Source organism: Dermochelys coriacea, chromosome 16 (genome assembly GCF_009764565.3).
Source record: "Dermochelys coriacea isolate rDerCor1 chromosome 16, rDerCor1.pri.v4, whole genome shotgun sequence".
In the NCBI taxonomy this organism is placed as follows: domain Eukaryota; kingdom Metazoa; phylum Chordata; order Testudines; family Dermochelyidae; genus Dermochelys; species Dermochelys coriacea.
The window spans coordinates 16,213,952-16,239,945 of NC_050083.1; the positions used below are offsets into that span (position 1 = coordinate 16,213,952).

Sequence of the window (25,994 nt, forward strand, 5' to 3'; positions counted from 1 at the left end):
TCGACCGATGCCAGGAACGGCTAAAGTCAATGTGCTTTTCAGAATGAGCAACGAAGTGCATTACATAATGATGGTATCATTAAGTGTTAGAAATGCTCCTCTCAGACGTTTCTGTGTTGAGAAGCAAGACATTACATGTGGCTAGATCCTGAAGGATTCAGGGACAAATCCTACCTATAAATTTTGCCCGAGACAGGAGTAGGGAATAGAGCATTTGGTCCTTTGTCTATTTACATACAACCTTGTTCCTAAGTGATTGGGAGTTTTGCCATTCACTTCAATGCCACTGGGATCTGGCCCAAACGCCACAGTTTGTTCAGGTCAGATTAAGGCTTGCATACGAGCTAACCTTAGCAACGAAAGTAGTAATGCCCACTGCACTACTTCAGCTTTCTCTATTAAAAAAAATTAAACAATTGGTTCCTATAGACCTTTTAAACATCATACTTGTCCCACTGAACTCCGCTCCTATCTTAACCCATTTGACGGTCACTTTATATTTTGGTGGTTGCACATTTCCCCCTACACTTCATTTGACTGCTCCAAATTTTCTTTACAAAAACAATGGTCATGGCTTAACACTACAAAACTTAGAAACTTTGCGCATCTTCATGAAGCTGCGTTTATTTTCAATGGAGCAATCTTGACGGAGAACAGGACACGTTTGATTTCAGCCCCATTCAGGTCTTCTGGAGGCTCAGCTCTCTGAGCGTTTGCCTTTTAAAAATTCTCTGTTAAATTCTGGTGCACCTCAGTTTGCGTTGCATGTCCCTTTGCCTTCTGCGCCATGCGTTCTCCAGAACTAGTATCTGCAGCAAAGGGCTGGAAACTCCCAGTTCAGCTCAACGTTTTCTGGTTGCCAGGCTTTCCATGTTTTTTCTTTCTCTTGACCTTGGATACACCAGAGTCCATCCCACTAGAGTATTCAGATCGCAAGATTTCAGCAAGGCGGCGTTTGCCTTGGGTTTTCCTGCGAAGGTCAGGCCTGGAAAGAAGAGAGCAAAGAGAAGGGGTTTACATTTCTTTCCTTTTGAAATCCAGTTTGGTGGGTTACTTATTCTACAGCTGTGCAAGTGACATTTGCGCATTAGCACAAGTGCACCTTCCTCTCCTTGATGCCTGTTTTGAAATTCTGTCTCATGCAGAATTAGATATTGTTATGACAGGTTTTTCATAAAAGTGGCAAAATATCATGCCATTTTTAAAAGGGAGCCTTTGTTCTGAACAAATGTTCTGGCGGGGTGGGGGAGGGTGCTGATGGCTGATGAAGTGTGTGACACAGCAGTTTGCAAATAAAAAAACCCCCAGCCTTAAGACACTGAGCAATGAAAACATTTTTAACGGAACTAAACCCTGTGCTAAAAAACAAATACCCCAACCCAAGACAATTATTTCTGCCAGTAGCCTGCAAACAACACATACATCTTGTCAACTTTTGTGGCAGATACGGCAATTGCCTGCAATAGCCTGGAAAAACCTTATTGAACTAAGTTTAAGTATCTTTGGAGTCCACGGTATGAGATACAAAGGTTCTGTATTATTGTGGGCCCGACTGATCAAAGGACCATACTGAACAATGCAGCAGACAAGAATGGTCTTTTGGGGTAATACGTATGAAATGGGTTTCCTGAGAAATATCTAGGGGGAGGTGAATACAAATTCCTGGCCTCCTCCCCAGGTATGCAAAACCCCAGCCTTTTGAAGCTATGCCCTGAGGAAGGGACCATATGGATTATCTATTCCTGGAATAGGAAGATCAAGTTGTATAAGGGAAAAGTATGCATTTGCTTGTTCTGAGCTATTGCTGTTATGAACTTGTAAACACAAGGGTTTGAAGGACTGACTCCTATCAGAGCACCCGCAGGAGTTGGCAGGCAGGGTGATCTCAAGTAAGTTTATTAGCATGTAAATAGGCTCTTTTATTCTTTTAGTATGTTTTCTCTTTGATTCTTCCACCTTGAGAATACATGTGCTTGCTGTGGGGTAACTTATACACACAAGGGCAATTATGGCCTCTGAAGAGAGAGCCACCGACGCTGGCCTGTTTAGGCACTCTGGCTTGCGGGCAAATAACACAGTGTAGGTACGGAATTGTGCAGCCTGGAAAAACCCCAGTCAGGAAGAAGAGAGATGCAGATCTCCCCCCAAGAGAAGTGATGGCTGATGAGCCAGACCTCTGAGGGGGAAGACAGGTACAGTTGCCTGGAACTGTGACAGCTTCCGCACCAGAGTCTGTTGCAAAGACAACTGTATTCTGACTGGCTGCTACATTCCAAAATGGATCGTCTAGTGGTTCTACAGGAGAGGTGGGCAAACTACAGCCCGTGGGACCATCCTGCCCAGCCCCTGAGCTCCTGGTCCAGGAGGCTCGCACCCCAGCCCCTTCCCCCGCGCAGGCAGCGGGGCTGCGAGCTCCTGCCGCTCTGAGAGGCATGGTAAGGGGGCGGCGCGCGCGTGGCGGTGAAGAAGGTTGGGTACGTAGGGGATCCTGGGGGGCAGGCAGGGAGCAGTGGGTGGTTAGGGGAGGAGGATTTCGGGGGGCAGGCAGGGGACAGGGGGCGGTTGGATGGGGTGGAGGTTCTGGAGTGGTCAGGATAGGATAGGGGGTGGGATACGGGGTGGGATCCCGGGGGGGGTGGTTTGGGGTGGGGATTGCCAGGAGGGGGCAATCAGGGGACAAGGAGCGGGGGGGGTTGGATGGGTCAGGGGTTCTGAGGGGGACACTCAGGGGGTGGGAAGTGGGAGGGGGCGAATGGGGGAGGGGGCCAGGCTGTTTGGCGGGCACAGCCTTCCCTACCCAGCCCTCGGGCCAAAAAGTTTGCCCACCCCTGTTCTATAGGCTCTGCCACAGTCCTGGTCTGTGACTTTGGGCAAGTCACCTCCCCTCTTGGGGCTTCTGTTGACCCTCCCAGCCTTTAGGCTGTCTTGTCTGTTTAGAGTGTAAGTTCTTCAGTGCAAGAGCTATCACTCACTATGTATCTGCACAGCGCCTAGCACAGTGGAGCCCCAGCTGTGGTAGGTGCTATAGTGATATAAGTAATAAACGGTAATAATGGATCTCAAAGCCCATTGCAAAGTAGGTAAGAATGTATCTGCTCCTCTACATGAGGTGATGGTAGACAACAAAAACCCTGCGCATGCTCCAGCAGCGATATTCATTTATATACACGGGTATGCATTAGACTAGAGCCTTAGAAACCACAGGCTTTCGGTCTTGCATTTTGTGTTATATTATCTACCAAGTGCCAAGTCATTTAGCAGAGGGGGAAACTGAGGCACAGAGGCGAAATGACCCACCCAAAGTCACATAATGAGTGGGGGAAAAGCCAGGAATAGAACCTAGGAGTCTTGACACGCAGTCACCTACTTTTACTTAAGTAGTAATTTTAGTCACCATTTACTTATTTAGGTGAGTTTCTCAATATATGATGAAGTTTCAGATGAACACTTTCATTGCATCTTCAAGCACCTAATACAGTAATTTGAGGGTTACTGGGCAACAAATAAGTTTACTTAACAACACAGAACTATTTGCTGCTGAGGACAAGTAATCTACCAGTAGCTGCCAGGCTGAATTTCAGCTCAGCAGGGAGGTTGTACACCACTTTATTATCAATCAGGTGAAATCACTGCCCAATTAGTAAATCAATACCCCCTGCTACAGTGATCATCTGTAGAGGGAGAGGCAGGGAATGGGGATGTAGGAGAGGAAAGGCTGCTTCCTGTAACCAGTGCCACAAATCGATGGAGCCGTGCTGTGGAACCTACACTAATCATGGCTGACTTAGTTCTTGTCCCCGAACGCCCCTACTCTACTTGTGCTACATTGATGACATCATCATCATCTGGACCCATGGAAAAGAAGCCCTTGAGGAATTCCACCATGATTTCAACAATTTCCATCCCACCATCAACCTCAGCCTAGACCAATCCACACAAGCGGTCCATTTCCTGGACACTACTGTACTAATAAACAATGGTCACATAAACACCACCCTATATTGATCGCTATACTTACCTGCATTCCTCCAGCTTCCATCCAGGACACACCACCCGATGATCCATTGTCTACAGCCAAGCTCTAAAATACAACCGCATTTGCTCCAGTCCCTCGGACAGAGACGGACACCTGCGGGATCTCTATCAAGCATTCTTAAAACTACAATACCCACTTGCTGAAGTGAAAAAACAGATTGACAGAGCCAGAAGATAACCCAGAAGTCACCTACATATTGAATCTATTTCCCCATGTTAAGTATCCTCACACCTTCTTGTCAACTGTCGAAATGGGCCATCTTGATTATCACTACAAAAGTTTTTTTTTCCTCCAGTTGACAATAGCTCATCTTAATTAATTAGCCTCTTACTCAACCTTTTCATGTTCTCTTTATGTATGTATATATCTATCTTCTTACTATATGTTCCATTCTATGCATCCAGTGAAGTGGGCTGTACCCCACGAAAGCTTATGCTCTAATAAATTTGTTAGTCTCTAAGGTGCCACAAGTCCTCCTGTTCTTTTTGCGGATACAGACTAACACGACTGCTACTCTGAAACCTAAGAAAAATATAGCATTGCTGTTGGTGTCAGGACCCTATTTAAACAAGAGGTGAAAGAGTCATAGGCAGTAGTAATAATCTATAGCAATAGTAAATTGGAAAGTCAGGATCACCGGGCCAGATTCTGATCTCAGTTACACCAGAGTAAATCCGGAAACTCCACTGACTTCTGAGTTACTGCCTTTCTCTAGGGTCTCGTCTACAGATGACCACAGTGAGGAAGGATGGCTTTGTGGTTATGACACTGGGCTGTGGGCTCAGACCTGGATTCCGTCCGTGACTCTGTCACAGACTCACTGTGCAACGCTGGGCGAGTCACTTAATTTCACTGTGTCTCAGCTCCCCCAGCTGCAAAACAGGGATGATAATATGCCCCCTGCCACTCCCCACCCTGCTGTACAGCCACATTCATGAAGGTTTGTGGGGCCCACAGATACTATGGTAAGGGGCTCTGCAGAAAGGCTTACAAATGCAGAACACAGCTGTAGGACAGATAGAACCTAACCATGTCCCCATAACTGGGGGACTGTCCAAGGTTTCTTTCTGTGATCTAGCACCTAGACATGACAGGCTCTTGAGCCCTAACCAGGACTCATGATGGGCAGAGAAATCCACAGCCTGTTAAATTCTTCTTTCCAGAAGAGCCATTCCAAAAGCAACCCTCCACGTTTGAGGTAGAGTTCTGCAAACCCAGGTAACTTAGGGGCACAGGTAGGAAAAAGGTTTCTCAACACACAGTCCCCGCCCGACTCTGAAATGCCAAGATTTTAGAACAGTTCAGAGGAGGAGCAAACATTTAAATGGATACAAAAACCCCATCCTCTCTTTCATTAGATGGGGTAAAATGTGAAAGGGTCAGAAAAAGTCAAAGTTCAGGGCACAAGACAGACACTAAATGTCAGGAGTTAGGAAGAAACTTCCCCTATAAGCTAGTCATTCCATTAACTTTTCCACTGCATGTATCCAATGAAGTGAACTGTAGCTCACAAAAGCTTATGCTCAAATAAATTTGTCAGTCTCTAATGTGCCACAAGTCCTCCTTTTCTTCTTGCAGATACAGACTAACACAGCTGCTACTCTGAAACATTTCATTAACTGTTCATTATGGGGTTCCTTGTACTGTATTCTGAAGCATTTGGACCTGGCTGCCATCAGAGGCAAGATGCCGTTCATGATGGACTATGGGCCTGGTCCAGTCTGGCAATTCCTATGTTCCTACTGTATCGGATCTTTGCAGCGTCTGGACTCTGGCCAAGAATTACCTAAAGCAATATTGGATCAGAGGCATTAACTGGGACAGATGTCAAGAGCACGTTCCATCTACATTTCAGGGGCACAGTTACACCCTGATTTCCAGTGGCAGGCCCGTTAAAGGTCTAAGCATTGCTCTTGTATACACAGCTAGAAACTTGGCACCCTCTACCCAGAGACAGACCTGGTTCCTGTTCTTTCTTGTCAGACATCTAGAAGATGTTTTTTAGTGTTGCCAGATGACAGGTAAGATCAAAGTCCCTCTGGAGTCCCTCTAATCACTTCATTAAGAGGGTGGGGACAAAGCTGTGTTTGTGCAGTGGGGCAGGGGTGGGGGGGACAAGGTGGGGAGAGAGAGAGAGAGAGAGAAGCCAGTAATTGCGTGGTGTCATTTGGGGAATAAACCTCCACACTGGTAGGAATAAGAGACCACACTTAAAGCTGCCTGCGCACACCTGTAATTAAATTGCAGTCTTGGAGAACAGGGCACTAGGAGCCTCTGAAGAGAGACAATTACGGGAGCAGAGGAAACAGCCTAAAATGGTTTGTTTTATCCTGAGCAAAGATGAAGGCGGCCGGATGCGGCCAGTTTTCAAAAGAGAAAAAAGCTCAGCACTCCTGGGGAAAACAATAACGTGGAGTCATCTGAGTCACATTAAGTACAACAGGCGATTCCCACATCACGCTGAATACAAAACCAGGTTAGTATCCAGAGGGGCTTGTCAGTGTAAGAAGCTGGCAGCCAGGTCAACCTCAACCTCAACTACTCCCCCAGCACAAAACATTTTTGAGGTCTCTGTAAAGTGCCAAGTGCTGGAGTGTGAATTCATGAGGACATCCCCATCCCTACATCTTGGTTTCTCTTTCCAAAAGAGAAACAGACAATGTAGAACTGACACAACAGAAAATAAATAGAAAAGTGACAGGGCCTGGGAGGAAAAAAAAGACAAGAGAAAAGAACATACTAGAGTGGAAAAATGAGGCAATTTGCTCTTTTTATTCCCAGTATTCACTACTCTTAAAAATAACAGTTTTCTCCCATCCTCACCTTGCCCCACAATCCGAGAGCCACTACCTCAGAATGAAAAGGAGTACTTGTGGCACCTTAGAGACTAACAAATTTATTAGAGCATAAGCTTTCGTGAGCTACAGCTCAGTGAGCTGTAGCTCACGAAAGCTTATGCTCTAATAAATTTGTTAGTCTCTAAGGTGCCACAAGTACTCCTTTTCTTTTTGCGAATACAGACTAACACGGCTGCTACTCTGAAACCTACCTCAGAATGCTATCGCTATGCAGGAGGTCAGGTAGCTCCTAAATGCAGACTGACCAGAAAGGGATGGTGGTGCCTTTCCCAACAAACCTCTCCTCCCCTCAAAGCAAAATCCAATACCTGTTCTTGGACTCGTATCTTCCAAGCACCATCCTTCAGCCTAGCTGCTCTGAAGCCTGTAGCACCATTGCGTGGTGCAAGAAATATAACCCACACTTTGAGAATGCCAGCAGACCGTACCAGGCATGAATCACCACTTTCACACTGTCTTGGGCACTTGATGGCTTTGCAAGTGCAGTGGACTCAAATGTTGATCACCTTCTGGATTCCAAGGCCACTGATGGTAAAATGCAGAGGGAAAGGAAAACCAGGGAAACATTCAACATGAAATGAGTTGTGACACAGGGGGGAAGGATAGCTCAGTGGTTTGACCATTGGCCTGCTAAACCTAGGGTTGTCAGTTCAATCCTTGAGGGGGCCATTTAGGCATCTGGGGCAAAAATTGGGGATTGGTCCTGCTTTGAGCAGGGGATTGGACTAGATGACCTCTTGAGGTCTCTTTTAACCCTGATATGACGCCAAGATCCAAAACAAGACTAGAGCTACTGATGCTTTGCACCAAACCAAGTTTCAGAACACTTCAGCAGCTGCTGAGACCTTCTGGACAACTGAAAGGAAGAAACAGGAGTGAGACAAACACCCAGAAACTGTTCTGCTTCTCTATAATTTCTGCTTTTTATCTGCCCATCTGAAGTGATCATCTGCTCCTGAGATTTGTTCTCAGTCTCCAAGTCTTAAGATCCATCTGTGACATCACAAAGTAGAAAAAAATATGGATCAAGTCAGTCAGTCTTGGGAATTCAACAACAGAACTAAGATGATGCGAGTCTAAAGAAAAATGTTCCCCCCCCCCCCCCAGTGTTCTCCATGATGCATTGTTTCTCATTCCCAATCAAGGCTTTGGCTGGTCCAAACACAAGATAAAAAGGGAATACCAAACTGAACAGAGGTTTCATGGCTGTTGTACAGATTCTTCCCCCCCCCCCCAGCACCCCGGTTTAAAGAATCATTATTGTTTTGCACAACAGAGAGACTAATTCTTAGTAGTGCTGCCACTATGCTCCCTGAAAGACATCTATCATGGCGGAGTCACCTGGAACACCGTGACAACATGCACACGTCTTTTGGGTTTAGAACCTTCTGATTTACTGTGCAACCTCTTTATTCAAGAAGTGTTCTGGGGACGTAAAGCATTTGGAGAAATGGCAGAGGAGCTGAAGTCCAAATGCTGGTGTCTGGGAGACATGACTGTGATGCAGATATGAGAATATTTTGGTTGTTCAGAGTTCAGATAAATGGGGTCCTATTGGAAGCACAGTAATGGATGGATAAAATTAAAAGACAAGAGGGAAAAGGACTTTAGGAGAGGTTTGCAAAGGGTTGCCATTTTATTGTTTATTATTTTTTATTATGGTAGCATCAACAATATGCTCAATTGTTTTTTTCATTGTATATCTAGAGCAGTGGTTCTCAATCTATTTACCATTGTGGGCCTCATATGCAGCTCTCTATGTGTTATATGGCATACATTCACACAATAAATCTACTACCTGTATGGCCTTGAGGATGTCACATGTGACGCAGCTGTGTGCTGACTGGGTTGCAAATGGACCACAAGCCGTGGGTTGAGAACCACTAGTCTAGGAGTACCTAGCACAACTGGGCCCTGATTCGTGACGGAGAATGCTAGATGTTACTGCTGTCCATTTACTCATTGGAACATACAGTTCCTGCTCCCAAAATATTTACTAATCTATAAGTAAAATTACTAATCTATAAGTAAATTTATAAATCTAAGATTATAATTTTGGGGTGGGATTTTCGAAAGAGCTAAAACAAAGCACAAGTCCCATGGGACTGAATGAGACTTGTGCTCCCAAACCTTCTAGGCATTTTTGAAAATCCCACTGTTGCTTTCTGAATTCAGTGGAACTTTAATTCCACACTTTATTTTGCTCTCACTGAACCCTGTAGTATCTCTAGTGTTCCCTATTTGGTTCTAAAACTTGTGCATCGAAGTCCTGAATATCCAACAGAGAAGGCTACTTCTGTCAGATTCAATTTGCTAGAATATGCAAAATACGCTCATGGTTTGAGAATATCAAACATTCATTGTTGGAAAGGACTAAGAGAGACAGACTGAAAAAAAAAAATCTGAAGCTATCCTTAATTTGCACACTAAAATTTTAACATGCTATGTTTCACTGATACTTTTGTTTAATTGAAGAGCTATGCAGAATGCTCATCTTGGATTCAAAAACTCCTATGAGCTGGATTAGTTCAAAGGCACATATTTGGGAGAATACTCTTGTTTTAGGGCCATAATGAGAAATCTGATAACTCCAAGAAATCCTTCTGATAACATCTTTATCACCTCTTAACTGTGAACAAATTCACTCTCAGCGATCTTCCTTCAACTTGTTCAGCACTGCCTGCTCTTTCTTTGTCTTCAGCTGTGTGAAATCCTTGTGCAATGCAATGCAACGCAACAAGTCCCAATGACTTTAACCAACACGTGTAGGTTGTAACAACCCAAGGAGTTCCCAGAATTGCTCCAGGTTTAGAAAGAGTAACAAGTTCTGATGCACAGACCTAGAACACATGGTGTGTCTTTGGAGAAGAACTGAGCGGCCTGTATAATTTATCAGAGAACATTTCAATGTGGATCACGCCATCAATCTGCTTGACAGCATCTCCAACAGCTAATTCCATCCTGCGGCTGAACTTGTGCCAGGCAACAAGGCTGGGATACCTCTGGGCCAAGGCTGATGCAACACCTGCTTTTTTACCTATCGTGTTGGACGAGCCATCTGCAGCCAACACAACCCAGGCTTTTTGGGGCAAAGAATTCATCAATGATGCTGCGTGCCTTTTGACAAGTCAACAGATGGCCTACATACAATGTCATCGGTTGATGCAAACAAGCTTGGTAAGATAAAGGGAAAATATCATTGGATCACACTGAGCATAGACTGTTGTTCTGCTGCAGAAAACGTTAACCAATAAAGAACCCAACCATAGAATTATCTAGGTCGATCACACTATAGCTACACAGAAGAGAACGGATAGATCTCTCACTTATCAACCATCCACTGTTCATCTCCCTATGGAGACAGGATGAAAAATGCCACTGGAGAGCTGTTCACCCCACAACACCCTGGCCTATGTCTACTCACTCCCTTGGCCTAACAGGCAGAAGAGACTCTTCAAATAGAGAAAGGTGTTCAATTCCAGAACTGGTCATTGCGATTTTCTGGCTCCATCTGCTTGCCTTAGGACATTGCAAAGCCAAAAGATGGAGCAAAGATTCTGTATTGTGGCTTTGGTGGGATAAGACAGGCATTCAAAGAGAACCTCCTCTGCCTTGCATGCATATGATGGATATAAAGCATACTCTGCTCTCAGGACAAACCTTCTGGTAGCATCATGATGCTGGTAAAAGGACTTGGCCTGTTTTGCTAGAAACACCGTGTGGAACTACTGTGCATTTGTCTCTATTGACTAGCTCCTCGTCTTCCAGCCATTCCTCCTGCATTTTTTGGATCAACTTTGAATTTCTGAGTGTGGTTACAGCCCTTCTCTTGTATCTTACATTTGGCCCTGTTTGCCTTTTTGCAGAGCAGACAGTTCATCAACCAAACTGAGTGAAATCCCTCAATGGGCAAAACTCCAGATTTGCCTTTGACTAATTAAGTGATATTAAGGAAGCTGTAAATGCCACACAAAAATTGGCAGGCAAGCTGCTTCTAATGATTAGATTATTGCTTCATAGGGAGATACAGCTGCAGCCTTGCTATGAGAGCCCTTTTGTTAGAGGAGTCAGTCTTTTCAAGGTTGTCAATGCCAAAGAAAAGTTCAAAGATAGTCACACCAAGGATACCAAAAAAAAAAAGGGTACCAGTTTGCATCCCATTCTGCTCCCCACCCCTGCATCTCCAGCAGTGCCTGGGTGTGGGGCGGTCATGAGAGTGTGCTGTCTAGCAATCAGAAAAAGGATATGATTTGGGGTATAACGTATCACTCCAAGGAGAGTTAGTATAACTGATCACTAAGTAGTCCATGTCAAAGTGCTCATCAGATGAACAAGCATAGCCATGTCACTACTTAAAGGAGGGGAGACAGAGGAGAGACCAGCTGATCAATGTTCCACAGCAATGGTGATGTACATGGGCACAGGCATTTTCACCACTGTCTCATCTAATTCTGAGAAGGCTTTCATGACACTGTGGGATGAAACACCTGAGCCCGGTCTGTGCTAATGCTTTCATCTCTGGTAGCACAGGTACAGATGCAGCATTGCTGAGAAACAGGTAGTAATTTTCCTAATGTAGACAAAGCCATATGGCCCGAACCACTGAGGTGCTGAACACCCATAGCTCACTTTGAAGTCAATAGGAGTGGAGAGAACTGAGCACCCCCCCATCTGGGCCCTTAGTGGGGAAGGAAAACGTAACTGACCGACTCACCATCCAACTGGCCAGAGTGCTAGGCACCTTACAGACCTACAAGTCTGACCTCTATACTAAAAAGCTGGTCATCTAAAGAAGAGCTTTTAAACCTTTCTATCTAGCTAGCTACTTAGATAGCCCTACTGTAATACCTCGGTGCATCAAGCTCATGAATGCATTTATCCTTACATCACCTCTGAGGGATCAAAATCTTCATTTTTCTGATGGGGAACAGGGGCACAGAGAGATGATGTGACTTGACTTAGCAAGGTCATACAGGAAGTCTGCGGCACAGCTGGAACCCCAGCCCAGTGTCTTAACTACAAGGCCATACCTCTTCCCTTTCCCTGAAGCAACAATTAATGGACACTGCCAAAGGCCCTGGTGATGACACTTTGCTCAATGTGTTTTAGAACCATTAATTAAATTAAGCCTCATAAAGACCTCTGTGAGGCAGGCAACATAGACTAGTAGGCTGATTGGATAAGTCCTATGTTCTTTATAACTCTTCATTTGTTACTTTATGTTCTATTCCTTATTTTAACATCCCCTTTCCTCCCCTCCCAGAAAAGAGACAATATTCAAATATCAGCCTTTAATGTTAAATGGAATCACTGTAATTGACTTAGAAGCTGTTGGTTCCCGAGATTTTTTGGTGCTTTTGTAACTGAAAAATGGCTTCAGAGAATTCCCAGTCCAGCTTGGCAATCAAGCAGCAGCACTCTCCATCCTGATAATCTCCCATACAGCCTCTCACACAGACAAAATAACTGAATGGATCTGGAACAGCATGCAGACACAAAGGAACTTGGGAACTGCCAGACTGGATCAGACCTGAGGTCCATCTAGTTCAGTGTACTGTCTCAGACAGTGTCCAGCACCAGCTGCTTCAGAGGAAGGTGCAGAGGAAGGCGTAAGAACCCCTCAATAGACAGATGGGGTGTAATCTGTACCCCCCCTCTGCCCATAAAGGGTCTCAACCAGATCCCTAATAGAGATTGGCTTAAACCCTACTATGTTAGGTATTTTCCCCTTCCAAAACATTTTTTTTTGGCTGCATTAATTACAACTCTAGCTATTCTTGTTAACCATATAAACATCCAATCTTTCTTTCAATCTCGGTAAGTTTGTGACCGCAATGACATCACGTAGCAAGGAGTTCCACTGTCGTTGACAGAAGAGAGAAAACTGCCAACTCCTCCTACACAACTGCTAAATAAACGCTGCATTTCACTTTTTAAGAAGAAACTGAGTGATTATTTTAATACAACGTGCTATCTTCCAAATGAAGTCTTGCAAAGAACGGTACTGTTAAGGAGCTATTCAGTTTATACCCAACAGTTTATGAAGAGTACTAGCAAGCGTAAGAGACAGAGAAAACAAATGTGTGTATTCAGGATAGAAAGGGTGTGATACAGAGTTTCAGCATTTACAACAAAACAAACACCTGGCTGCCATGTTGTCAGTTTTTGGCTTTTCTACCTGGACTTTCTAAGGGTGATTAAGGAAGGATGTTTGAAAAAATGAAAAAAAAACAAAAAACTTTGGTCTTTGTCCGTTTAATGACCCCCACCCCCAGCATTTTATTTCTCTATTTCTTTCTTTTTCTCTGGGCTGTTTGTTCTTTATTCTCCATGCAGGTGGTGAGAGATGGGGCTTTGGTTTGCAGACTACTAAAAAGATATCAGGTGTTTGGACACAATGTGTAATTACCATATGACAACCGACGCTTGCAGTATCACATGATAAATGCTATGAAAAAGAAAGTCTGTTCCATGGCTGTGCCGCTATTATTTCAAGCCAGCATTTTACAAGTAATTAAAAAAAAAAAAAATCACAGGCCAAATTCTGATCTCAGTTACACCAGTGTAAATCCAGAGTAACTCTACAGAAATTAAAAGAGTTACTCTGGATTTACACTGATGTAACTGAGAGTAGAATTTGAACCTATATTCACTATTCTTTTCACTATAAATTCTAATATAGCCTCTCTTTCTCTCTCTCTCATACGCAGAGAGAGAAAGTTAATTAAAAAACAAGGTTCTGCACAGAACAGCAATTGTTGTACAGGGCAACTCTGGTTACTTTGTGGAGTCTTTATTTTCCATCTGCCCCAAGTTTGAAATCTGGAGTCTGAGCCGTGACTGGCCTCTGCAAAGCCTGCTCACTTTCCCTGATCTGCAATTATACAAATCCATGTACACATGAGCGTTCAAGTCACTCTTACACATTCGTTCTAATGCCTCCCCACTGCCTCATGCTACCTACTGTATCTTCAGCCTGTCTGTACTCTAATGGGGCAGGAGGCTTGGGGAGGAGGAATGCCACCTAAAGAGGCACATAACAACAGAAAAAGTAGCTGTAACAGAGTAGCAACATCACAGGAAGAGAGAGAGACATTGTCAGGGGCCGAGTAATCCTGTGACACACTGCTGTCAGTCATCACTTGGCTCCCTGCTGGGCCAGCAAAACATCAAAGCCCACCCCATACCATCTTACATGCTCTTTATCGGCTAAGCAGGCTATTCTTCCCTAAATAAAGCCCTGTTAAATCCCTGGCTCACAAGGGCATTCCCGTCCTGTTGCCCATCTGCTGGCGAGGGTCAGCTGAAGCAGGAGGCAGAGCCCGGGCCTATCCCCGGTGGCTTCTCAAAGCAAGGACAATGCTGTCTCCAACTCTCGCGCCCCGCCGCCCCCTGCCCCCCAGCATCTCTTTCCCCTCCCCCCTTGCCTTTTCCAGGGTCTGTGCATGAGCTGGAGATGTCACAGGCCTATAAACCATTATGTGGAGTAGTACTTTAAATGCACTGCAGATGGTTGCTAATAAGAGTTTGCAGCAACCATTATACAGAAAGAGTCCAACAGACATTTATTAATGAAAAGAGACTTTCTTCCTTTTAAACACAAAGCTATATTTTAGTGGCAAGCGATTACTGGAAGCAAGTCCTCTGCTCTGGTTACTGAACAGGACCATGGCGCCCATATTGCATCATTTCCAAGTGGAAAGGCCTTCATTTGTGTGGGATCAACTGGAAACACCAACCGTCTGATTTTCAGAGGTGCCGAGCACCCACAACATTGCAAGTTAATGAGAGCTATGGGGCTCAGTGCCGCTGAAAACCAAGCCCACCGTGTCTCAGGTTGGTCACACAAGAACCAAGACAGCCCAAATTAGGCCCTGTCTACACACAAAAGTTGCACCACTTTTACTATACTGGTACAAATCTCCTAGTGGGATGCAGCAAAACTGGTATAAAGGAGCTTATAGCTTATGCCTGTAAGGGAAGGGGAATAAGCTATTAAAGGCATAAAACAGCTGGGAAAAAAAATCACTCCCCTAACCAACATAAATATACCAGTACAAGAACTGTATACAGACCAGGCCTTTGCAGACTTTTCTGGGAAGAATGGGCTTTGTGTGCGGTAGACAGCAGGGGTGGGAATGCATAAAGCACTGGATGAGCCAGAGCTGCCTAGGTCTGATCAAACACAAATTGCAGCCAGCTCTCTAAAAAGCAGGGGTGGCTATTCCATCCTTCCCCAGTCTGGCAGACAAATTCAACCTTCACCAGCAAACCCAGGAGAGACTTCATCAGCCCAGTCTGCGTTACAGGATGAGTCCGTAACTAAACCCAGAGGTAACACAACAGGTCTGTGCAACTCTGGATTTGCTGACAAACAAACTATCGGTCTATTTATTAACAATGAGTCATTTGGATTGATTCAAACCCGCTGAATGTTTGGAGTGTTTGAAGCCCTGGTTGTAGGTCAACCACTAAACCTTGTCTACACCAGCATTTTCCTTAATTTCCTGCAGTTGCACTAGCACCAATGAGGCACTGCCTGTAATCGGAACGGTGGGATTGTTAGTGTAATGGTAAAGAGGCAAATCCCGAAAGAAGAGGAACTGCAGAAGTGCAGATGCGGGGCACCTCTGGGGATCTAGCCCAAGAACACTGTTACTTGTAAGTGACAAGTAACATTTTGCGATCATTAGATTTATTAAGTACTTTACAAACATTAATTAAGCCTCTCAACTGTCTCACCAGCATCATCCTCATTTGACCAGCTATGATATGGAGAAGCTAAAGGTCAACACTGTCAAATCTGGGGGGCTAGATTCTCAGATGGTGTAAATGGGCATAATTTCCAAGGCTTCCAATGATGCTAGGCCTATTTACACCAGCTAGGCGCCTGGCCCTGGGTACCTAAAATCAGACACCTAAATTTGTATGAAACCATTTCAGAGGCCTGATTTTCAGAGGTGAATTCATTGGGTATTGTGACTCGGACAATCAGAGCTGTTGTTTATGTGCCTAATGTTGGAAATGTGAGCTTTGGTGACATGCCCAAGGCTGCACAGTAGCAGATAAGGGAACAGAACATCTAGGAGTTCTGAATTACATTCTTCTGCTTTGACAATGACGATGTGTTACTTACACTGCGGTAGTGCTGAGAGGCCAGTAATGCTAGGTGCTGTGCAAACATGTAGCAAGAAGATGGCCCCTGCCCAGAAGAGGTTACAGTTTAGGTTTAAGATGAGAGGCGGATCTGACAAACAGATGGGCAGAACGGAACGCAAGGTAACAATGCAACGATAGTGATAAGCCACGGTTGCAGCACACCTGCTGCCTACCCACCGTCAAGTGTTTTGTAGGTCTCGGTGGGTTCTGCGGAGAGATGTCAGGGAGGATAATGCCTTGCAGATGAAGTGAGCTCCTGGCATGCGTAAGGGGCAGTGCATGGGGGAAAGCACCAATCCCACTTGCAGGGAAATCTGACAAATAGGCAATCAGTGTAGGCATCACCGCAGAGCGGAGGTGGGAGTTTACATTTCTGTACCACAGAAGAGAGGATAAATGGGATGAGAATATGCCATGAAAGGCCTTAAAAGTGAAGACCAGTTGTTGGAGCTTGTTGCAGTGGAAAAAGGGGAGCCAGCGGAGGGCGCAAAGAGGGGGTGCTACGGTCTCAAAGCGAGCCAGGGAAACCCCTTCTGCAGCAGCAACTGTGGGAGAGGAGGCCAGAGAGGAGGAGGCTGCCGTGATATCGATGGTCGCTAATGCAGCCTCACTGCTAATGAACAGGAGAGTCACTACTTAAAAAAATGAAAGTGAAAGCGTTCATCTCTTCACCATGCCTTCGATGCCAGTGCTTCCCCATCCAACGCAGAATACCAGCCATGAGAGACTACATTAAACTAGGTCAAGGAGAGGCTACAGCAGAATTGTTTCCGAGCGTGTGGGAAAATCATGGTCTCAGCTTTTGAATGCCCAGAGGGCCAGCCTAGGAAGGTGTATTGTGGAACGTAGTATTTGCACTGTATAAGAAGTAACATGCAAAGCAAAGCAATAGCTCTAAGCACCCTGCTGACTTGGGGATACTCTTCAGGAATCAGTTCAAGTGAAAACAATTATCTCTTGCAAACATTTAGCATGAAGGGCCATGTCCAAGAGAACATACCTCTAGGATTGGATGGAGCCCACAATAGTAAATAAGTTGAGAACCATCGCTCTAGGAGGTGCTAGAGCATGGCAGCGATGGGAGACGGAATAACTGTCAATGGGAGAGAAAGATTCCAAGTTGTGAAATGTGTCATGTTCTGCACTGTGTCCTGGAATGTTCACAGCATCCTTTGTATCCCGTCCACCCTGCCTGCCTGCCCCTCTGCCCCCTGACACACACACTTCTGGCAGGTTGATTTCCTCCTCACATGAATTCTTCAAAGGGGGGAGAAAAAACTCCCAATCAAATCATGACCTTCCTGTTTAAAAGGCCTACTGGAGATGGTGTTTTCACAGAGGTAACAAGTGCCCAGAAGATGGAAATAGTAGAACAACTGCAGCAAACTCAGAGCTACCGGATGCAGAGTTGCTGATCCACACAGGAGCATCTTCATGCTTCTAAACTGAACTCAGAAAAGGTGATATTTACTGGAAGCCAAAATACACGGTAATTAAAAAAAATTATTATTATTATTTTTTTTTTTTTAAGACTGAGCTCCCACTCAAACACCCAGTTCAGTTGTGTTTAGTAATAAAGCTAATCAAAATAACACTTAGGACTAATAAAGGCTTTGGGAAAATAAACTAATTAAGTATACACTGCAATTAGTATGGTGGAAAACTGAGGCACAGTGAAATCACATAACTTGCCTAATCAAACAAACCAGTATCACAGCCAGAATTTCCCAGTTCCCAGTCCTATGTTCAAGATCATTAGATTAGCCAGCAGCATTACTTGTATTTATGAGGCTCGTTTGGTCAAACGCTGCTCTCCCTTATCTGCCCATATCCCTGGCAGTTCACCTCAGTGGCATGCCCACTCTCCCACATCAGGTTTCACAGTCCAGGTCTCTTGTCCAGGTCTCATGTGCAGCAGTGACATTACAGTAGGCCAAGCTACACTGATACACATCCATAGACCAGCTCCAGGTTTGCCAATGCCCTTTGGATCATGCAGCAGAAGTGAATAGCTTTGCGCAGTGAACGCACAAGGATTTATTTTGGAATACAATCTGAAAGGGGAAAGCGTGTTCATTCACAGAAATAGATTAGAGAGGCAGAGACCATAACAGGCCAAATGAAACAGCACTTCTCCACCCCACACCGCATGCTCATTAGCAGATTCGTGGGGAAACATGCCACACAGCCACGCCTTTATGCAGCTCAGCGCCAGGCAGATGTGACATGGTTAAGCCTTGTAGGCAGGTGTGTGTGAGTGCGGTGTCACTGTATGGCGTGTGTATGTGTCCCGAAAGGTGCTTGGCACAGAAATTCTGCCTCTTAACAGGTGGCCAGAGGTCAGCCAGAAGCACAGTGTATCATTTACTCAATGTGGGCACTCAGTAGCAGTCAAGTCGCCCTCCTCTCAGAGCAGGTGATGCTTTTCCTGAGAGCCACCCGCTGCATCCCACAGTCTCGCAAGTGACTTTTGGGTAGCAAGTCATTCAAAACCCCAGGGCCTCTCCATGACCCCAGACCCCAGCACAGCATGTAAAGAGGAGGATGGCTGTTATTAAAGCAGAAGTCAATAGGGCAAACAAAAAACGCTAGGCCTCTTGAAGTAGCTCTTTCCACTGCAAACAGAAACTATCAGGCCTTTTTCTTTTCTCTCTCCTGGGGGAGGCTCCTGACTGATTGGATGGTGGGATATTGTGTTGACAGTAGAAACAGTGGACCCAGAGGGGCAGGTGGTTTTTGTATCCTCATCTCCATCCTTCTGCTCCTCAATTTATCCCAGTTTTCTCCCATTATTTCTCAGCCCCGTTGGTAGAAAACATTCAAACCAGGGGTAAAAACAGCATGCTCATGACATGGCCCTGGCTCCAGAGAGCTGGACCTTCCTACCTTTTTGGTTTCAGTTTGGTTTTCTTTCCTAGACTGGCAGCCATGGAGGTGCTGAGGTTCTGAGGGGCATCTCTCAGCCCAAAGCTCTTGGCCACATGGCCCAGGTGGAGGGATTTGATGTGGAAGATGTGCTTCAGGGTCTTGGGATAGGTAGTGTAGGAGCGAAGGAAAGACTGCAGTGCTGCGAAGGACAGAGAGAGAGAGAGTTATTCTTTCCACCGCATTTTGGGTTGTTTTTTTTTTAAAAGCTATTCCATCCTGCCTGTCTCAGCTGAAAGGACGTTGCCTAGCCATTTGTGACACCCTGGATATCAGCTCTAGGAATGGTTGGGATATTAAAAATATGTGAAGTACTAGTGCAATCCTGTGGGAGGAGGAATGTTGTGAGGAGAGAGGTCAGGAGCAGAAAAGAAACGACATGAAGATACATTAGGTTTGCACAGGTCTGCCTCTTCTAAACACTGCCCCCCTGCCCGACAAGGTGGTGGTCTTCCACTTGCTCAGGAACTGAGCTGGTGCCCTCTTCCAGTAGAAGCTTCGAGAGGGGAAAAAGGGGAGGTAAGAGGAAGAAGAAGACAGGAAGGAAGTGGGATGAAGAGAGGCAGAGACGGGGTTGTGAGGAGGGTGGGGGGCAGACTCCTCCGGTACCACAATCCCAGCAGCCAATAAATTCTTCGCCAGTCACCAGCTAGTCTCTTAGAAATACCTGAGAGACACATGGATTTTCCATTTCATCACCAGGCTGAGAACAGAGCTCACCTTTTAAAAGGGGGAAAAAAACCCAGCAGCATGTATATTTCCTTTGAGTCTTTACCCCTCTAATGCCTTCCTCAGATTTTACTGCTCTAAGGACAAGTCTCATGAATGGCAACACTGCGAACCACACCTGAGAGGATCCCAGAATGCTAACCACACCCACGCTTCAGGCTGCAGCTTTCCTCTCTGCTATTGGGACACTCTTTGACTGACATTCACCCCCGACTTCCAAAATCCCCTGCTCGGCTCACTAAATCTCCCATTCGGGCCTCCCACTCAGACCTGCACCTACAGCTCCCTCTCACAGTCCCCGACAGCAGCAAGCTCTAAACTCTAACCTCCCATGCCCTTGCTTGTTGAGCCACTGGACCAGCAAGTTTGCCCACAGCTTAAATCTAATCTCTCAGCAGCAGCAGGAGCGTGGAGTTTATGAACAGTAATAAAAATGTCATTTTAACAGCTCAGCTCCTGGAAGGACCTTGGGAATCCATCAAAGCTCTGTTTACCGAGTAAAGCGGAAGCCTTTTCCCAATCGATGAGAAGAAACTCAGGTGAATCCTTTGCACCCCTCCCCTGATTTCCTACCGGGAGTCTTTCAGGGACATCTGAACAACTAGGGACCAGTGTTTTCGGAGAGGATGCTTAACATTTCAAACATGCAGTCTGCTGGAGGGGCCCTCAATAAGACACCAAGAGCAATAAGGACCCAGCTTGAATGCTCTCAAAATCCCAATACTCCTGCTCTCTTTCTATAAAGCTATAGGGTCAAATTCACTCCTGCTGTAAGGTGTAACTCCCATGAAAAATTCTAAGGCAGCTGCACCCACTTGCATTAGCTCAGAATCTGGCCCACTGGCTATTTCACTTCCATCCAAGCTATAAAGCCCCTTACAGCACTTAAAACGCTTGGATCCCAAGGACCTTGGGGAGCCAATCCTTTTGGAAGCAGTCTGTAATCAAACACTGGACGTTACCACTGACTAGGTCAGAAAATGCAGAAAAGAGAAACAAATGCACTGCTGGCATGGTTTCCAACGGCTTGTCTGCCATGAAGGCAAAAGCCAGCTGCAAATGTTAATTATTCATTATTCTTGGCTCGGAATGGGAGGAAGAAGGGAGTTTCTGGAGGCCAGTCAGTGATGGAAAATTTGCATATGCAGATAGCGGAACTGGAGAAGGGGGGACGGGCAGCCCTGGTTCAAGACAAACAGTGGGTGCATCATGTTTCAACATTTCATGACATTCTGTATGCATTTCCCCACAGCAGCCATCAAAAGTCATCAGCATGTAGCTCAGCAACAAGAGTGTGTGTATAGAGTTACACTGTGCCTGCACAGACATGGATATGTTTTGTACAGGACTCAAGCCCATTCAGTTGTTTCCTTTTCTCACAGTATATTACAGGGAGCATGGTCTGGAGACATGAGCAGGGCATTAGGGCCCAGGACTATTGGATTCTATTCCCAGCCCTTCAGCTGACTCTGCATGAGCACTTGCAAGTCATGGAACAGTTCTCGGCCTCAGAGTTTCCTCAGCTGTAAAATGGGGATAACTGGGGACACTCATTGGTATGTCAAGAAGCCTACTTCGTTAGGAGCAAGAATTTGATCAGGAAGGAGGATTTGGCCCTTGTGTTTGTAATCAGCTTTGAGGTACTTGGTTAAAAACCATAAAAGTACTATAGCATCAATTAAGCAATGCATAACAACACCCACGACAGCGAGGTTTGGCTACTATACTTTGCAAGTCTCTAGCACCTTCCATCCAAGGAGCTCAAAGCACTTTAAAATATGAATGAATTAAGCCTCCCAGGCTTCCACAGGAGGGAGGCAAGAATTAAAGGAGAAAATGAGGCAGAGAGAGATTCTATGACATGCCCAAAGTAAAAGTCAGGACCAGAACTCTAGAATTCTGACTCCCAGTTCCTTGCTCATCATCATCTTGATGCATGCCATTTGAAATGTACAAATTAGATTAGGGTAGGAAGATCTATTACTAAGCATGATTCCTTCACTATACCCTTACTCAAGAAGGTAGCACGACATTCAGAAAATAGCACCTCTGCTCTGTTGGCAACAGACACAGCTATTTGTCTTAAATTTAAATACAACAGCCTTGAATCCTGAATTTCCATTATATATTGGGCACATCTTCTCCCTCCCCAGCATGTACCATTACAAGATGGTGCTCTGTGGTCATTTTCTTTATTCGTACCTTAAAACACAATGATCTTTTCTGGCAGACATTACCATCCACAAGGAAAGTATTTTGCTTTTATTGTGGCTTTTTTGTTTTGGTAAGAATGATTCAGATTGTTAATAACTCAATACACAGAGTGAATTCATAAAGAACCCTCCTCTCTTAGAAGTCAATGGGAAGTTCTGAAGAACTAAAGCCAATGGGAATTCTACCAAAGTTAGGACAGCAACATTTAGTCCGTACCTGAGTGAGATGGGAAGAAATTGACCAGGAGGTGAAGTAGATGGAAGGAAGAGGTTAAAAGGAAAACAAACAATCTAGTTATACATTTACCCTAGAGCACAGATGGTTCAGTTCCTTGGGTGCAGGATTGGGGTCCTCGAAAAGGCATCCAATATTAAGTTTGGGTAACACTTAGTAATTTGCCTTGGACACTGTCTTCACAACAGGTACTTTGTTTTTGCATGCACATTCCCCTGTGCCCCAGATCAGCCTTGCAGAACAGGAGGACTGTAACAGTTCATATTGTTTGGTTTGGTTTCTGCCAGGAGGCAGTGCATCAGTACAGCATCTCTGGCCACTCCCCTGGTAATTTTCCCCTAGAGCAGATGCAATCTGTTGCCCCCTGTCCCGCTTCCATATTCTCAAATCTAGGTATAGATGGTAAAAACTCACTGCATTGCTCTGTACCATACTTTACATATCCTACCTGGCAAAAACAGAAGATGAAACAGCAGATTTGTACATAAAGATTCAATAATAATTGTAGTTATCAGTGATTGTGCTTCTTCTGCTATTGGTGTGCTTTCCTCCATGCACACATGTACACACACATCAAATGGAAATATATCCTTGGCTGAGGGCTGCGAGGCATTTCTTCCAAGACATTCTGTCTCACTGGGTCAAATGCACCCCTGGTGTAAACAATGGATTCATTGCAGTTACAACCAGGATGAGGTTAGCCGGTTGCCTCTGACCTTCCCCTTGTAACACATAACCTAGACACTCACGTGACCGGGTCAGAGCCGCCTAGATGCAAATCCTAATGAAAGCCAAGACTGAACCTCAGTTGTGCATAATACGTGAAAATAAGATATTAACATTTAATATCGTTATAAAGCCTTCTGCTTCCATTTCAAACCCCCTTGGAGACACTGGCCCCAAATGCTTCTGCTAGGCCTTTCCCTCAAAGACTTCCCCATCAGAGGGGAACCCTTTCAGTTTGTATCAGCCATTCGGTAACAAGTTTAAAGAAACCTACTGACCTTTCTTTGCCCACCGGACAGTTCCCTCACTGGAGTGCACATAATTTTCAAATTCAGTCTGCAAGACCGTCGCCCGCTCCCGCACTTCCTGGGGGTTCATGCCATGGGATTTCTAGGAGGGCGGTGGGAGGATTAGAGGAAAGACAGAGTTTGAGTCAGGAATAATGAAGCAGTTTAGAATAGATTTAATAACAGTAAAATCACACAGTAACCACCCCGGGGCCAACGAAGGTAATCCTCTCAATATTACTAGGGAAAAAAATATGTATAGATAAAGATGTTAAAGTTAAAGCAACCAGTGAGCACTGCTTCGTGACGGGAGCAAATCAGGTTTAATTTTGTGTTTTCTAACACCTTTCACATATGTTTTCCCCCCTCTCCTGCTAGCAGCCACTTTGGATTCACCGATTCAGCTTCCAATCTTGGTTACAGCAGAGTCAGTCTGGAATAACTCCATCCAGATCAGTGGCATTACTCCAGACTGACATCACTGGGCCCAGTTTTCTCTTGCATTTTAGAATGATGTTATGCTCAGTAAAACAGGGAGTAAATCAATCCTTCCATCCATCCATATAACCAGTCCTACCCTAGGACAATGAATTAAACCCCCGCACATTCGTTCTCTCTCATTCCCCATCAACTTCCTGCTCCTTATTCTCGTCTTCACTGATCTTCCTCTCCCTACACTTCCTTTTTCATTCCCATCTACTTCCCAGGACCCTCCATCCAAGCTGCTCTCTCCACTTCTTTCTTCCACTCTTGGCCTACTGTCTTCCTAGACCACGAACAATCTCTTCCTTCCTGAACCCTAAGCGTCCTCTTCACTTCCTTCCAGAGAGCCCCTTTATGCAATGACGTCTCTGCACTTTCCCATGCATCAACCATTGTCCCATATATTGCATCTGTGCACGGCAGACAAGGGGATCTAATCATTTTACTGGATTTTGGGGAAAAAAAAAAAAAAAGATCTCTATATAATTTCCAAGCTACAAAGCACAGCAGACCAAATTCACTCCTGGTGACACAGGGTGCAAGGCTGACTTAAATGCCGTCATGTCTGCTTACACCTATGGAGAACTGAATTATTAGCAATAACTAATCCGATGAGCTATTTCGCAGTTGAGGGTCCATGCAAGGATATAATATGCCAGAAGTGGAGCCACCTCACGAAAGCGGACATTTGTCATTGTCATTATCAAGTTTCTACTGACGTGAAACATAAAACTTTTTTTTCTCTCCCCTCCCCACTTTTCTTTTGTTAAGCCTCTCAGGCAGCAGAGAGTGTCACCTTCCCGGCGTTTTTTAATATGAATGTGAAATTAGCGAGGTTGCCCTTTCCCCTGGCGGACAGAATCCTCTGTTATTAAAAAGTAAAGCACTTTAATAATGAAAACTTTTTCTCTTTTTCCTGTGTTTTAACTGTTTAAAATTAATGAGAAGGGCATAACAGTTGTCAAAGCGATATTGAAAGCCGGGTAGCCAGGACCGAATAAGCACGAAAATCCCTCCAGAGTGTTGAATAAACAGCGCTTCAGCCCTCTCCGAATCCCTCTGTTGGTTATTGTATACATTCTGTAACAGCACTCAGAATAGATCTGAGCGCTGGGGAGGCAGAAAGGTTTCAGAATTCCAATAAAGGCCTCAAATTAAAGACAGCCTGGTGCGAATTCCAGGAGAAAATTAAAGAGACCTCAAGCTTAAGTGACAGGTGACTTGCTTCTGTGTCACAACTGTCAGGGGATTTAGTGATAATATGGCAATATATTACAAAGGACTTTTCTTATTTCCCCCTTTAGGCTTCAAAATGAGGCATCTCTTCTTGCTGGTGGGGGGGGAGGGGAGGAGTAAGACTAAAACGAGGGATAAAAACTAGGTGCAAAATTTCCAAAGTGTGAGGTCAGCCCAAGAAAAATAAATCAAAAAAAGCAAATGGAAGAAAACATAATGTACTTAGAAAACAGCTACCTCCCTCCTCTCCTTCCTTCTCTTCTATCCCCCTCAACCCCGCCAGAAAGATTTCATTTTAAAGTTGCCCTTTAATGGGCATGAAGAAATCTGGTTTTGATTCCTGCCTTCCAGGGAGGTTGGTCTTTAAAAAAAATCTAAATTTAAAATTGACTCATGGTCGAGCATTGTAAAAACAAACAAACAACCCACCATACACCACTGTCTGAGGCTGTGGACAGATAAAACGAGTGGATTGGCAGCTACAAGCAAGTCTGCATCCTTTACACACCCGAGTAAATCTCATTCCTGAGAGTATCCCTGTTCAAATCAGAGAGACAATACATCCGAGGCCCTTCTACCATATGCCAAGGCCCAAAAGATAATGTATTGCAGTATTGGTTTGCTTGGTTGTTTCTCCTTCTAGATATATTTACTGCCTCAGTTAGTGGAACTAACCTCTATAACTAACGGATGCTAAACTCTGTGTGCGTGTGTGCGCGTGCGTATGTTACATACTCCGCCTCATTTACGAAAGCTTCTACTACTCTGCGTTTGTACAGTGCCTTGCGCAATGGGACCACATTCTTGGTTGGTCCATAGGCACTGCCATAATAAACATAATTAATAAATAATAATATACACAAGGAGCAACTAATTTTATTTGAGCATTTCGTGACATCACAAAAAAAAAAGCAAGCAGGCTAAAAAAAAGATAGATTCTCTATTTCGTAAGAGAGTAACGTATGTCTATTAAGACTGGAATTTTTTTTGGAAGGAGGGGAAGGATATTGGAAATCTCCAAGTTCATTAAGGAAGAGGGTTAATAGAAACGAGAACAGGAGGGATGTTCTTATGGTTAAAAAAAGAAGGGTGAGGCCATAACATGTC

General features: G+C 44.8%; 1 protein-coding gene across 4 annotated transcripts in view; it reads right to left on the reverse strand.

Annotated features, from left to right (window-relative positions):
- Positions 1 to 420: 420 nt before the first annotated feature.
- The window catches only part of DDX31 (DEAD-box helicase 31), a 69,001-nt gene continuing 43,427 nt past the window's right edge, over positions 421 to 25,994 (reverse strand). For 2 of the 4 annotated variants that reach the window (XM_038374965.2, XM_043498802.1), the window contains 3 exons: positions 23,160 to 23,271; positions 18,940 to 19,120; positions 421 to 985 (listed from right to left, as the gene is read on the reverse strand). In XM_038374965.2, coding sequence (XP_038230893.1) covers positions 838 to 985; positions 18,940 to 19,120; positions 23,160 to 23,271 — 441 coding nt within the window. In that variant the 3' untranslated portion in view covers positions 421 to 837. Of the gene's footprint in view, positions 986 to 18,075; positions 18,856 to 18,939; positions 19,121 to 23,159; positions 23,272 to 25,994 lie in introns of those variants that run through there. The other 2 variants (XM_043498803.1, XM_043498805.1) reach the window with 2 other exon arrangements.